Below are 15,950 nucleotides of genomic sequence, written 5' to 3' on the forward strand. Positions count from 1 at the left end.
GAAGATGGTTTGCCTAGGCAAGATGTAACACAAGCCATAAAGAATTTAACTTACTTAACAAGAATAAAATTATAGTTGAAAAAAGAGATTTTAAAAATACAAAATAAAACCTTAAATAAAAGGGAAAATATTAAATAAAAACTTGGAAAAATATTTGCAAGTTACATAAATGATCAAAATCCAGAGTACAAATAATTCTTAAAAATCATTAAGACAAGCAATCCATTAGAAAACAGGCACAGGATCTAATAGGCAATTCATGGAAAAAATATGATTGGCCAATAAACCTGTGTAAAAATAAAACAAGGTATTTTTTCACACTTAAGACTGGCAAAAAAATTTACAAGACTGACAATGCAGAGTATTGGTAATTGTGTAAAATTGGCACAGTTGTTTTGGAGGGCAATTAATCATTATCTATGAAAAACTGGAATTGTATGTCCTGAAAGAGCAGGTGTCAGTCTACAAAAACACTCATATATGCAGAGGTACATAAAAAGAGGTGAACTGCAGCATGTAAAAGCCAAAAAAAAAACCCAACAAAAAAACCCAAACAAACACCGAGAGAGAGATTACTTCTATGGCCATCCATCCACCCTATGGAACACTATGCATCACTTTAAAAGTGGAAGATTGAAGAGATATCTAAATGAATTAACAAGACCTCCCAGACATATTGTTAAATAAGATATGAAAGTTCCAGAATACCCACAGTATGACTCCATTTATGTAAAAAAACAAAAAAGCTGGTGGAAGTATTCATCTTGAGGAAAAGGTATAGAAGGATACACACGAAAGGGCTAACAGTGGTTATCTCTGGAGAAGAAGTTAGATTGGGGACAAAGGAGAAACGGAGAAAGACTTCTGCGGTCGCGGTTACTGCTTCTGGGGGGAGTGGCGGCCGGTAGCGAAGCCCTCAGCTCTCGGGGCTGCTTAAAGGGTACCGGCGGCGGGGGCTCTTTCCCGGAGGCGAGGGCGAGGCGGAGGACTTGGCCAGGTCCTCGGCGGGGGGCGTGCAAGGTGTGGAGGGCGGCGATAAGGACAAGACACTCTTCATCCAGTAGGAGTATGCACCAAAGAGATTTATTCAGGGGTGATCACAGGTTATATAGGCTGGTAAGAAGGGTAGGGCTGGAAAGGAGGTGAAGTAGCCTTAAATGGCAATACTGAAGGGAGAGGGGCTAGGATTGGTTCTGAGAGGACGCAGGAGCCGTTGCAGCGGGCGGGAGTTGTTCTGGCCACGGTGCATGCGCGCTGGCGGTGGCAGGAGTTGCCTTGGCACAGGGGAGTGTGCGGGTAAGATAAGGAAGTGGGGAAAGGGCGGTTGGGAGAAAGGCGGTTCCCTCCGGCAAGCCTCCCCTGCCCGTGACATTTTGGGTGAGGAAAAGGGAGCTGCCTTGACCTCGCTCCCCAGGCTCGGGGGGGCTGCAGAGGGCACTAACGCCCGTACCTACTACCCTCCCCAGGGGGTGATATCAGGTCCCCTGGCCCAGGCCTGGTAAGCCGAGGTACAAGCTCAGTCACCCGCAATTCCCCTTTCTTTTCTAATTAGAGGAAGAGGCTTTACCGGAGAGGCCCGCTAAGGGTGAGGGAAGGGGGAGGTCAGGGAAGGGAAAAAAGGGGTTGACGGTGGCTCAGCGAGGCTGGAGCTCAGTGTTGGTGTGGTGCCCGGGCGCTTGACAATGGCTTCGCTGCAGCGGGCTGGGCGAAGGTGAGGGGTTTAAAGTTCAGGGGTTTAGAGAAGCTGGAACTCGAGGCGAGAGCGATGTTTAGGTGATTGAGAAGGGCCTCGCGGTTGGCGAGTCGACCGGTGGCGTTGAGGTCGCGGAGGGTTGGCTGTCATCTTGGAGTGGGGGGCGTCAGAGGTGGCGAGTCGCTGATACTGGATTTGCACGAACGAGGAAAAAATGGCATCCGTTTGTTTTCTTACAAGCTGGACAATTTTGCGGATGAGGCAGGGTCCTAAGATGAGAGCTAGAACAATTATTAGTAGGGGGCCAAGAAAAGGAAGGATGTATGGGAGGATGGGAGTGAAAAAACTGGACCAATAACTGGTGGCTTCACGATCTCTTTTACGCTTTTCCAGTCCCTCTCGGACCCTTTTCAGGCTGTCCTCGACGAGACCTGTGGAATTGGCATATACACAGCACTCTTCTCCTAGGGCGGCGCAGAGGCCTCCTTCTTTGAGGAGGAGAAGGTCAAGACCTCGGCGGTTTTGGAGCACTACCTCAGAGAGGGAATTGACAGAATTTTTTAGATGGTAAATAGCGTTTTGTAAGTGATGAATGTCTTCGTCAACAGCCGCCCTGAGGTGAGTTAGGGCGGAGCCTTGACTGGCTAGTGCAGCGATTCCGGTGCCAGTGCCGGCAAGACCTAGGAGGGAGGCAATTGTGAGGGCGGTGATGGGCTCTCGCTTTTGCAGAAGGGCAGGAGCTGCAGTTCTTTCCAGACGGAGGAAGAAGTCTTCTTCGCTGTGGTATAAGACCCTAGGGATAAGGACAATTAGGAGGCAAGTTTCTTTATATTCACTGATGATATTCGTGCTGAGACAGGGGGTAAGTCCTGTAGAGGAGCAGAGCCATTGGGAGGAGTTATGAGGAATGAGAAATTTTGCCGAGCTGCTGGGAGATGAGTAGCTGGCACAGGCAGTGAGGTCGGGAGAGTTACTGGAGCGAGGGCGGACGCACTTTCCCGTATAGGAGACTGAATGAAAGGTTAGGGGGACGGCAGAGGTATTCCAATTGCATTCCAAGGGGTTGTTTTCTGTGCTTTCTGAAAAGGAGAGGTTGGAGGCAACGGGCTCGTACAGTGAGGAAGAGGTGGAGAGGCAGAGCCAGCAGGATGAGGTAAAATTGGGGTTGGAGGAGTTCACTGAGGCAAAGGCGGCTTGGATGAGGCTGAGGAGGGGAGAGGAATAACGAGAAGGGGGCAGAGGAAACTGGGGTGGTGGGGTTGGCGATGCGTTGTTTGTAGCTGAGGTGCGGCTGGTTGGAGCTGAGGTGCGGCTGGAGAGCTGTGGAAAAAGGGGGTTAATGACTTTATTGGGACCTATGCCAGAGGGTGTTTTTAAAGCAGTATTTTGGTATGGTTGGCTTACAGCCTCCTTTTTTATTAGAATAAGTGATCCTTGGTCGGTTCCTTTCTCATAGATTCTGAAGTCCCAAGTTTGACCGAGTAACCAGGAGGGATCAGTGGGTAGCTGCACTGTAAGATTAAGATGTGTGCAGGATCCCTCACTTTCTTGGCCGAGCCAGTTAACTGTAGGGAGTTTGCACCCTGTAGGGGCCCACTTTAGGGTAAGGTAATGATCAGGAACAGGAGGCTTCCAATTAGTGGTTAGTGTTTCACACCCCCAGTATGCACAGTAGTACTCGTTGGGGGAATTACAGTACGATTTTCCAGGATTTGAGGATGGGCACATGTAATATTGGGCCTGGGGATTACTTACCCTTCGAGCGCAGGTTTCCTCGACTCTGGAGACAAAGGTGGCGAAAGGCTTACTCGGCTCCTGGAAGAGCTTGGTGAATTTATTAGGCCGACAGGCAGAGCAGTTGGCAAACGCGCGTAAGGCGATGCCTCTGAGGACAGTCCAGAAGGTAGCAGGGACATTAATATAAGCAGACGCATTTAGAAACGCTCCAGTGCCCATATAGGCTTCGGGGGGATGATAGACTCCAAGGGCTGCGTCTTGCTCACTTTGCTTAGCTGCTTCCGCCTGGAAGTGAGCACGCCAGTCAACAAACTGACCGGGGTTAAGAATGGAACGGGCAAGCGAGGCCCAGTCTTGGGGGATGCAATAGTCCATGCCGAGATCCTGCAGTATTTGGGAAGCGTATGGGCTACCTAACCCGTCCTCCTTGACGGCCCTGCGAAGCTGCTTGATAGTATCTGAGTCAATGGGATACCAGTCATACGGTTTTTGTGGGGTGGGGGCAAGGTTAAGAGGAAAGCAGCGAAAAGCACGAGAGAAAGGAGGACGCGCTTGCAGAGGGCTTGGCGCGGGAGTGGGGGTAGGGGGAGCGTTGCCCCAAGGGTTGCTTTGAGGTGTAGAAGGCAGCCAGGGGTTGTTAGTCAGCAGGGTGGGAGGAGCGGCGGCAGCTGCCGGTAGCGGCTCCGAGGGGGAGCTCGCCGAAGGGGGAGGCGGGAGTGGGAGGCCCCAAGCGTCGCAAGATGGCGGCGCGGTGGGCGTGGCTAAGACACAAGATGGTGGATCAGCTCCGCCCTGTGGAAGGGCGGGGTAAAGCGTACACGGTTTCCGGCCCAGCTTAGGGCTGATGTCATCGCCGGAGCATTTCCTCCCCTCGATGGAAAAAGAAGGAGGAAGTTCGCCATCTTGGCGTGGCGCAATGTTATTTTGCTTTTTGGGAGTCACCTCGAGCGCGTTGTTAATCTGCTCGACTAAGGACTCCGTGTCCGAGTCATGATTTGAATTAGTATCGCTATCTGAATCTGTTGGCTGGGTTGATAGGGCCTCCTTGGAATTAACGGGGCCTCGATCAGGGGGGAGGGAGCCCTGAAGGCAGGAGCGGATGGTTATCAAGGTGGGGAGCAAGCCGGGAGGGAAGCGCTTGCTCTCATGTTCCATGGCGTTGGTGACTCGATCAATAAGACGATCATAAGTAACAGGGTCCCAAAGATGGCAAGTGGTGAGCCATGGGTTAAAGGGCAGCAGGAGGTCCCAGTATACCTGCAGTTGCCGAACAGACACTTTACAGCGATGCGTGTCTAGGAGACCCGCTAGAGCACGAACTTGAGGTGCCTGGCACGTAGATAGACGATTACCCATAGCTGAGGGGGGAGGAGGGGGGGTTGTTTACCGAGCAGAGAGAATGAGATAAACTGTGGCCGCGAGGCCGAAGGAGACGGCGAGAGCGGAAAGCAGTGCCCTTTGGCAACGGGAGTAGTCGGGGGGGGGGCGGTTGCAAAGAGGCACACGGCGCCAAATGAGGAAACAAAGATACAAAGAACCACAGCAAAGTAATGGAGGGGAAGAGGGAGAGCGTTAGGAGGAACGGGGGTCATAGAAGTGCGCATACAAGAGGACGAAGAGAGCTCTCCTTGGCGCACACTCCCACCGGACGAAGAGAGCGTGGGGGAAGGGAGGAGCGGCTTCGGAGCAGTGAACCTCCCACGGCTCCGGAAGCGGCGAAGGAGAGGCGGCCCTTACCTTGCAGGCGAGGAAACGGGAAGCTGGAGAGGCGTCCGGGCGAGCGGGCGACCTGCCGAACTGTTGTGTGGAGACGCTCCCTCACACGGGGCACCAGTTGCGGTCGCGGTTACTGCTTCTGGGGGGAGTGGCGGCCGGTAGCGAAGCCCTCAGCTCTCGGGGCTGCTTAAAGGGTACCGGCGGCGGGGGCTCTTTCCCGGAGGCGAGGGCGAGGCGGAGGACTTGGCCAGGTCCTCGGCGGGGGGCGTGCAAGGTGTGGAGGGCGGCGATAAGGACAAGACACTCTTCATCCAGTAGGAGTATGCGCCAAAGAGATTTATTCAGGGGTGATCACAGGTTATATAGGCTGGTAAGAAGGGTAGGGCTGGAAAGGAGGTGAAGTAGCCTTAAATGGCAATACTGAAGGGAGAGGGGCTAGGATTGGTTCTGAGAGGACGCAGGAGCCGTTGCAGCGGGCGGGAGTTGTTCTGGCCACGGTGCATGCGCGCTGGCGGTGGCAGGAGTTGCCTTGGCACAGGGGAGTGTGCGGGTAAGATAAGGAAGTGGGGAAAGGGCGGTTGGGAGAAAGGCGGTTCCCTCCGGCAAGCCTCCCCTGCCCGTGACATTTTGGGTGAGGAAAAGGGAGCTGCCTTGACCTCGCTCCCCAGGCTCGGGGGGGCTGCAGAGGGCACTAACGCCCGTACCTACTACCCTCCCCAGGGGGTGATATCAGGTCCCCTGGCCCAGGCCTGGTAAGCCGAGGTACAAGCTCAGTCACCCGCAGACTTCCATTTTACTAGATTGTATTATAAAATTTTCCTGTACAAATGTATTCAATGTTCTTATGCATAATTTATCAAAAGTTTCTTCAATTTTTTTATTTTTAAATGAGGGAGATGAGCCAAATCAGAGGTTTCCAAATCTGTTCTTCAAGCACTGGAACCTATTCTAACAAACTTTAGTGTGGAATCCAAATGCAGCAACATTTTTCTGAACACACGCTCTACTCCCTCATTTTGTTAAGTGTATGATATGCATAAACGCATCAGATGAAGTGCTATTATATCAATATTTAAGGTGGGGAAACTTACCCAAAGCCATACCAGTAGTATATAAAAATGATAAATACTGAACTGCTCTGATCAAAGCTGGGAGTGGGGTGGATCAAGCTTTAAGCCTCATTCATTTGTCTTCCATTACTATCAGCTCTTCCTAGGTTCTACCCATCCAGTCCCAAATTCCCAGGACTCCAGTGAATCCCTCTCTGACAAACAGGTCAGTCTCAGAGTAGTCCATTGGGAAGCTGTGCCCTGGATACTGTACTAAAGAATAGAAAGAAAGTCTAGACTCCTAGCACTCCAAGCTACTCAGGACTTTATTAAATAAATTACAACTAGAACCAGAAAAAGCTTTTCCTGATCATACCTCACCAACTAAAAAAAAAGTTAAACACTTCTGCTTGCTGATGGATGCTAAACCTGTTTTTTAATAACAATGAGGGGAAAAGGGTCACAAAACAGGACAGGAACAACTTTGAAGGAAATACAGATCCCAGAAGGGTACAGTTAGCAGAAACGTCCCTGTGTCCTTGAATGAAGCACACGTCACTCTTGGGAAGTTCATGGCTGGCTTCACCACCTTCCTGCTCTCTCTGTTCTGGCTCCAATCTCTGCTCATCCTAAGCCATGGTTCTGGCCTGGTTTCAAGCAGATAATCAATCTGGGTTGTAGTCTTCTGGAGATTTGGTAGGGAGTCCAAAGAAGTCCCTACATCAACCACAGGCCCCACCCCAGGAATGCCCCCTGAGATCTCATGGCTTGTGGCTGAGCAGGGTCAATGAAGGATGAAACAGGGTCTATGAACCAACAACCTGAAGAGCTGATTGGAAAACATGAACTACATGTGGGATGAACACCTGTTCCAAGCCATTCCCAACATTCCTGACTCAACACAGCCTCTTAGTGATTCTGGTTTGACATCTGTGGACTATAGGATCACAAGGGCAAAAAAACCCTGATGTATCTAAAGATCAGGGTGGCCTATAAACCCAGAAATAACCCAGGACAAGAGTTCTTACTAGCCCAAAGAAAGTACTCAAAGTCAAAAGAGCTGGGAAAACTCGGGCAGAAGAAGCCCTCTCCAGACAAGATGGACAGCTGGAGAGCACAGCCACATAAAGACAGAAAAAGAAAAAACAGGCGCTCTACTTAAATTTGCAAAGACAATAATTTTTCATTGAGAACAGGTGTTCAGAGCAGGACGTTGGCAATTGGTCTTTGTCCCCAGCAGCCCTGGAGAAATCAGGCAACTTCTATTCCAGAGTGGACCAAGCTGGTGTTGCTATTCTTCAGGGCAGCACAGCCCCTACCCGCTTCCTCACCTCACTCAGCCAGGGCCAAGTTTGTAGACTGAAGCTGTTCTGTCTCTTGGCAGATGCTCTGCTCCACTGTGTCACACTCAGCTAGGAATGCCTAAAAGATAAATGTGGGGCAGTGAGGACCCACCTAAGGCTGGCCAACCACTGCCCACTCAAGGCTCTTTGCTCAGCTATTCTGGGGATCCAGTGGGTGACTGATTCAAAACAAGCAGGACAGGGATGGAAATGGGCAGCTGGCCTAGGTTTTAAGAGGACAGGGAGGTAGAGGGGAGCATGGGACCAGGATTTCTGACAATGCTCTAGGCCAACATCCCCCCAAAAGGTGGTGAGAAAAGGAAGCCCAAACTCAGGGCTGCTGCAACTGCAAATATTGTACACTGTATACACACACACACACACACACACACACACAGAGTATATATTGCATTCTACATGAATGGGGCTTCCTGGAATTGTGTAATTGGCAGCCCCACCTGTTCTCCAGTCATTTCCCTCCCTTATAAATTCAAATATGATTACAGGGACATGAAAGAGGCTCCTGTCTGATACTTTGGGCTCATGCTGAGAAAGAAACAACATCCAAAAAAGCCCATGCCACATACACTTCTACTTTACCCTACTGTAAACTGATAAACACTCAAACACACACACACATTACACCTTGTAATGCTCTCTGACACAACTCACCTGAACCTTTTGCACCAATCCCTTCCTTTTCAGTCTACTGTCTTTGAAATTTTCCGGCAGAACCTATGGAAGAATATATTGACACATAAAAATCCCCAGTGAAAGTAACTTGAGAAAATGTCAAACACCCACAATGTCCCAAACAGGTCACATGACATCGATGTGACTGAGATATGTGCATCTTCAGGAAGTGCTGCCCTGGGTCTGTATCGGACATGGCCCTTCCCATTGCTCTCACCCTTATAAAAGATCCCTTTGTTCTCAGTGTCTGAGCCATAGAAACTGAGCAGTAACACAGAGTTTGTTTCATTGTTTCCTACATACGGGTACTATGCTTTGGACAGACCATGAGCTCACTGTGGTAAGAAAAGTAGCAAATCCCAAGCACAGAGTTTACCCTTAAGAATGATGCATCAGGCTAGAGATACCATTACTATCAAGGAATAGTAATTACTATGAGGGACCATGGAGCCATTGATTCCCAATGGCCTCACAAGCTCTGGGTCAGATAGAATTCTGTCCAGGTGACAAGCTCAGTAGAATGTAAGTCACATGAGTTAACAGGGAACGTGAAGCCCTGTGTTCCTTTGACTATGACATGAGACTGAACCATTTGGGTCCCAGTTTCATAAGGATTAAAGATGCTATTAACATACATAAATGAAAGTGACAATAGCCTTTGGTTGGTGGAGACGTGAGTGCTTAGAAGTCAGGAACTGTCTTCTCTCTCTTTGTATTTACCAAGGACCTGGTATATCAATAGCTGCTCAATATCCTCAGGTTGATGGTTTTTCTCAGGCAATATGAGTGCATTACTGAGAAAGTGAAGCTGACCGAAACATAACCTAAGAAAACTGGGTTCTTTTCAGTTGAATATGTACTTACCAGTGTGTCAATCTCTTCCAAGATCTTCATAAACTGCTCGATTGTTGCTTTTACTCGCCTATCAAGTTTGGCAAGAGCTTCAGCTTGCAAATCCTTGGCCAGAAAACCCTGTGGAGGAATAGGGCATTAGCCAGGGTTAGTGAGGCTGTTGGAGTATCCCAGGCCAAGGAAATGATAAAGCTCCCACATCCTGAGTCCACATTCCCCTGACATCATCAGCACAGAAAGAATTGTCCCAGGCTGCAGGCCACTCTGTTTCATGTGGCCCACTGGGACTGCAAATGCCTCCTGACACCTGGCTCCAGTGAAGCCACCTGTCACACATGCATAACTGTACAAAGGACAGAGGTTAAGATCACAGCCTTAGAGTCTGACAGGCATTTGAAATCGGGCTGCCATTTACTGATCTTGAGCAAGTTACTTAACCTACTTGTGCTTCAGTGTTCTCATTTGTAAAATGGAGATTATGATACCTATATCTCAGAGGGTTACTGTGAGGATAAGGGGAATATATGTAAAGGCTTATCATAATTCCTGACATAGGCATTTGCTAACAAATGACAGTACTTATATTATTTTTATTAAATTGTCTTGCTGTTTATTCACATTGTTTGGCCTAATGACCAGTTAGTTGGTAACAAGAGGTAAATAGCAGGGATCTCTGAAGATATTTATCAAAGCCAAGAGCTATAGTTGCAGATTTGACTATGTGGAGCAAAAGCTTTAAATATTACCAGTAATTCTTACTAGAAGAATTTACTCTATAAAGACAATCAGAAATGATAAAAAAAAAAAAAAAAAAATTCATGCTAAGGACATTCAAAGAAGCATTATGCATAATGGAAAAATAACAATGTTAGGTAATGAACAATAAGGAATTGGTTAGGTAAGCTATGATACATTCATATTTGATGAAATATACAAGCTTTGAAAAGCATGATCATTTTTAACAGCATAGGAAAATGTTCAATTGTCATCCAATAAAAACAGAGCAGTTTGCAAAGTATACATTAACATTATACCAATTTTTTTTTTTTTAAGACGGAAAATATATTCCAGGTTTTATTAATGGTTGTCTTTGAGCCAGGGCTTTATGGATAATTTTTATTTTCCATGTTAGTGCCTGTTTATTTAAAACTTTTGTACAATCAACATGTATTATTTTTGTAAGGAAAGCACATACACACATACCTATTAATGTTAGAAAATTTTAGAGGGAGAAGAAAGAAATGTGTTGTCTTGGGCTGTTCTACCCTCGCTGGGTTTTATTATCCTATCACTAAAATAAAGCACTGAATAGGATGACCCTCCACAAAGATCATGCTCAACTGGGACCTTCCATGAATCAACAAAATATGCTTTGCCTTGTTAAACATACAAAAACAGCTTGGACCAAGAGAAGGTAACTGTCATATTTCAGACAATACACAATCCCAGCACAGCCGGAGCTCTCAGTGAGCCCAAGTGGATGCTGGCTGGGGTCTGACAACAACACTCAAAATGCACTTAGTATATGTCAGGCTCAAACTATTATTTAATCCTCACAAAAACCCTAAGAGGGGCATACCACCACTATTTCCTTTTTCAGATGAGGAAACTTGAGACAAAGAGAAACTTGGCCACAGTATTAGTTAGAAAGAGTGGAGCCAGGACCTGAACCCAGGGAGTCTGACTGCAAAGCCTGCCCTTGTAACTACGTTATACTGCCTAGTTGTAAAACCCACAAAATTCTTATGGAAGATAGAAAATCAAAATCTACAAAGAGTTACCTGCTGGATTCCAGTGAGTTCTTTATTCAGCCCTTCCAGTTGGTTAGCTATCTTCTCCACAGACTCCTCCAAATCTTTCAATTTCTTTAATTCAGCCTCTTCCTCTGGACTGTTCTAAATTGTTTAAGAGTAAAATAAAGTCAATCATCACAAAGAACAGTAGCTTGTGTCAGGAAAAAAAATCTGATCAAAATTGGGCTAAACCACTTCACTAGAAAGAATGGTCTTAACTTGGCTGCTTCTTGGAATGCAAGCCTATGGGTTATGCATGGAGGTTTTCTATCTACAAAGACTCTAGACTAGACAGAAGATAAACATGCTGGCAAGGGCCTTGGCAGCTTGGGTTCAGAGAATGAAGCCAATCCAAGTGCCAGATTCAGCCTCAGCCTGGGGCTGTCATCTACAGCCAGACTGAAGCCTGGAGGGTGAACAAATTACAGTGACAGCTGTGAGGAATTCAGAATGTTAGGATGGGCAGAATTCTATTTCTTTAAATGAAATTCCTAAATGTCACCCTCCAACTGAGTTCTCCCATTTAATATGATGATGATGACTGTGATGATAATGATGGATACTTTTATTGTGCACTCCCTACATGCCAGGCACTACCCTAAACACTTTATACCTGTATTATTTTTTTAAGCCTTATCATGACCCTATGAGGGAGGTAATGTTTTACAGATAATGAAACTGAGATTTAATGTTGTAAAGTAACCTAAGGTTACACAGCCCAAGACAGGCAGAGCTGAGATTTGAATTCAGACTTTGCTCCACAAACCCCCAGATGGCTCCAACTGGGGATCCTATAGCTTCTTCAATTCAACCCTTGGGTTCTTCCCACTGCCCACCACTATTCCCTCTGACCCTTAAGCAAGAAATCTAGAATATTTTTCCTTCTCTCACCTGGACAGATTGTAGTCAGGGCCAACAACTTCCTGTTTTGTGATACTATCCCAAAATGTTCATTCCTCTTTGAGGCCATCTCTGGAGCCCCAGGCCCCCAGGAGCACAAAGTCTGAACTACTATTTTCTTTGCCTCTACTTTGCTAATCTCTGCCCTCTCTCCACCCTGAACCAGCCAGCTCTTTCAAGATAAGGGGACTTCATATGACCAACAATTCTATTGTGTCACAATGCAGGGCTGACTATAGCCCTCTCATCACTTCAGGGGCTACGGATTTCAGCTGATACCAATGACCTCACCAAACTCCTAGCTCTTTTTCTCCTTCAATTTTTTTAGTCTGAATCTTTCAGCAAAGAGGGTGGCTGAAGGTGAAAAGCCTCTTGAAATTTCTACAGGGTATGAACCTTAAAAATCTACAGGTTTATTATAATAAAATACTCTCTTGCAAATCCCACTCCAAGTGAGTAAGGCCTGTCTCAGGCACCATCTTAATGAGACTGAGATTCTATCACCAAGACAAAAGCCACTTTATAGAGCCAGTACGACCACTCCTAATTCAGAGCAAAAGCCCTAACAAACAGAGTAGGGGCTGGAAAAACAAGAACAACAAAACTGGCAACCATTGAACAAACAGACTGCAGTCGTTTAGAGAGAGGCATTTCACCAATGCAGAACATGGATCCCCAATTTGGCCTTCTAAAGCGAAACATGCATAAAAGACTTTAGTCATTTGATTCTGAGGAATTCTGGTGGAAAAAGCAATTTACCTTTTTCCCAATCAACATGACCCTGCAACCATTTTGTATTCCAAGTGCTGACAATGGCTGCTCCATTTCCTTCAGAGATTTTCCTGAAAGGAAAAGCAAGGTATGCTGAGTTGTAACGATCGCACAATAAACAATGAAATAGATTTCAGCAAGGGTGCAAAAAATAGACAATTGTCTTTACTAATAAAAAGATGATAAATTGGCCAAACCTTTTTAGAGGGTGTCTTGACTTAGTAATTTTGCTTGTAGATATTTATCCTAAGCAAGTAACTGGACATGTGCCTACATAATAGCTATTATACATTAACATTCAGTGTAGTGAGAAACTGGAAATAGCCCAAATATTCAGGAATAGGGGACTGGTTAAATGCTGTAACACATACATAAAACAGAATCCTCTGTAGACATTAAAGCTTATTTTTTCAGGAAACTTCAGTGCCATGGTGAATGTTGACGACTCAGTGTTTTAAGAAAAAATGTCATAAAAACTCTATAATCCATACAATCCCAGTTTTGTCAATAAAACAAAAATGAGAGGAAAAAACTGGACAGAAATGTATTAAAATATTATGAAGGATCTAATCCAAGGGAACATTTTCTTCTTTTTGCTTTCCTCTAGTTTGAATCACGAACTAATATTGCCTTTATAATCGGAGATAAAATGTTTTTAAAAGGACAAGAAGTTGTACTATGAAGTATAAATAAATAAAAATGCACCAAATGTGATAAATCTACTCCCATCACATATCAGTATAATGGGCTTCCATGGGAATGGGAAGGCAGAAAACGGGGGTGGCAAGAAGTGGGTCCTGGTAGAAATCAGCATCACCCACTGGCTCTGCCATATTCAAGCTCTTATTAAGTTCATTTACCACCTTCTCTGTGTCTACACTGTGGTAGGTACCAGAAACATAGCAAACTTTCTCATGGAGTTTGTTATTCTGGCAGAAATGTTAAGCAACTAAAAGAACAATTATTTAATAATAATTTCAGTATATATTATGCAGAAGTAGGTAGTGGAAGATGCTGACCATGTGGGCATATAATGGGATGAAGATCTAATCTAGCCAGGGAAGATTGCCCACTGTGCTCCATCAAAAATGGTGATATTTCTGCCAACATCAAGTGTCCAAATGTTTGAAAATGTCCAGTACATAGTAGGTCTTCAATAAATATTTGTTGAAGGAATGAACCAATAAAAAAACGAAAAAAATTAATTTGTCCCAGTTTGAAAGGTGAGTTACCACGAAATGAGGTTAGCAGTTTTAAACCTGCCCTTTAGCCACAAAGGCTCAAAGCTGGAAGAGAAATGCCTACCCTTAAATATGAGTTTCTGAAAAGGCAGTGGAACCCCTGTGGTCTCTTCGACAACCTGGGCCAGGTCTTGGACAACCGGTTCACTGCAGCCCTGCTGTGGGGTAACATGAAGGTCATGCTTTTCATTGCCTGGTAAAAAAGAAAAGTGTTAGATGAAGAGGACTCTTTCACATAAATCAATATAGGCTGATACTTTATTACATTTATTTACCCAGCTTTCAAGGTCCAGCTCATATGTGACCTACTCCAAAGGGCCTGTTCCCATCTGCCCAGCTTTCCTCTGGTGACCTGCTCAAGGATTTTTGTTTCCTTTGTTTTAATAGATAAGAATAGTAATGATAATGATTAACATTTTGAGCACTTATGCATAAGGAGCTGTACTAGTTTCATTTCATGCATCATATTATTTAATCCTCAGAACCACCCCATGAGGTAGGTACTATCTATATTCTCTACTTCACATATAAACAAACTGTTCAGTCCAGATAAGTACTTGCCTATGGAGACGCAATTGGTGGACGTGGAACTCAACCCGAGATCTATCTGATTCCATAGCCCACACTTCTCAGTACAAGCCATCCTGTCTTCTGGGACCTGACTGCCCCATGCAGTGTACTGTACTGGTCTTGGGTCCCTTCCTAGAATGGGCAAGGGACTCTTTTTCCCTCAAGTCTCTCCCACTGGGCACACCTGGCACATGGTTAGGCTTGGTAAACAGACAAATGAATGAAAAAACTCAAAACAACAGTGAATTTCTTCTTAGACCAGAGGTGCCAGCTCTTTTCCAGGTATGGAGAGTGAGAGAGGTAGCCTGTATCCAGTGCATTCCATCAAGCCTAGAGCCTCCCAACAGCCTGGTGAAGTCAGAGGGAGTAGGGGTTACCAACTCAGAGAAGAAATCAGAGGCCTGGAAAGAAGACACTGCAAGGTCACTCAGAACTCCAGGATCTAGAACCCTGGTTCCAAGGCTCTGGTCTCCTCTAGCTGGTCCTAAGGAAACCTCATGGATTCAATTCGCCAGTGAATTGAATTTGTTTAGCTGTGTCAACTTCAACGGTAGGCAGAGCCAGAACCTGTCCAGAGTATACGATGTGACCCAAGGCCCACTCACACGGTGGACATGCAGAGTCTAGTACAGAGAAGGCACTCAAACAATAAACACCCTGCGAGGCACAAAGTCCAAACCCATCACACACATAGGTGTCCAGACACACAGCAGTCACATACAATAAGCCTGACACACACCAACACATAACTAGGCCCACGAAGTGAAGCACGGACAAACTCAAAACACCAAGGACCACACGAGTGGGGACAGAATACGCACAATGGCCACATGCTGACACAAGAGCTGGACAAAGCTGGCCACACGGACACACCCAAGAATGCACACTTCCGGACGTCAGGACAGACACAAGGACACATGCTCCCGGAGGACACCTGGCCAAACCCACAAACCCGGCGCCCACCCAGACGCCCAACGCTCACTGTGGGTGACGGTCACGTTGACCCCAGCCGCCGCATTATCCTCGCTCCGCGCCATCTCTTCGCTCCGGGTCGCGCGGGGACGTACTTTTTTCTTTACTCGCGGCCTGCAAGCGCCGGCGGCGGTGCTCCTGGTGGATCGGTCATGCCCGCTGGCCCCGCTCCGGCTGGGAGGACGCTGAGAGGGGAGCTGGCCGGGCTCGGCCGGGAGTACTGGCTGGCGCGGCTCGCGGCCCGACCGAAGGGCGAGGCGCCGGGGAACCCGTCGGTCCCCCTGGCCTCGCGGCTTCCGCGCCCCTCCGCGCTCCGCCAGGCCCGCGCTTCTTGACCGCCCAGGGGCGGGAGCTGAGAGTAGCGTAGCTCAAACCCGACCGGCTGCTTCTCGGCCCCGCCCCTCCCGGTGGACCACGCCCCCCACCGCAGGCCCCGCCCTGCTTCACTAAAGCTCCTGCGAAGTCCCACCTTCCTCATCTGAAGCCCCGCCCCACTCACTGCACCGAGACCCCGCCCTCCGCGGACTCTCCGCCCCCCATTCCCCCAACTTCCTCGCGCGATACTTCCCGGGAAAGCCGAGCTGAAAACCCGGAAAAAAGGATAGCCAACAGGCATATTG

At 47.1% G+C, this 15,950-nt stretch overlaps 1 protein-coding gene across 1 annotated transcript; it reads right to left on the reverse strand.

Moving 5' to 3' along the window:
• Positions 1-6,503: 6,503 nt before the first annotated feature.
• On the reverse strand, positions 6,504-15,946 carry BAG1 (BAG cochaperone 1). Its single transcript, XM_037850778.1, has 8 exons — positions 15,895-15,946; positions 15,341-15,697; positions 13,853-13,981; positions 12,536-12,618; positions 10,865-10,978; positions 9,096-9,203; positions 8,211-8,273; positions 6,504-7,617 (listed from the first exon to the last, which is right to left on the reverse strand). Exons 1-8 carry the CDS (start codon positions 15,944-15,946, stop codon positions 7,528-7,530), a joined length of 996 nt encoding a protein of 331 aa, XP_037706706.1. The 3' UTR covers positions 6,504-7,527.
• Between the last annotated feature and the right edge of the window lie 4 nt (positions 15,947-15,950).

Source organism: Choloepus didactylus, chromosome 10, assembly GCF_015220235.1.
Source record: "Choloepus didactylus isolate mChoDid1 chromosome 10, mChoDid1.pri, whole genome shotgun sequence".
Lineage (NCBI taxonomy): Eukaryota > Metazoa > Chordata > Mammalia > Pilosa > Megalonychidae > Choloepus > Choloepus didactylus.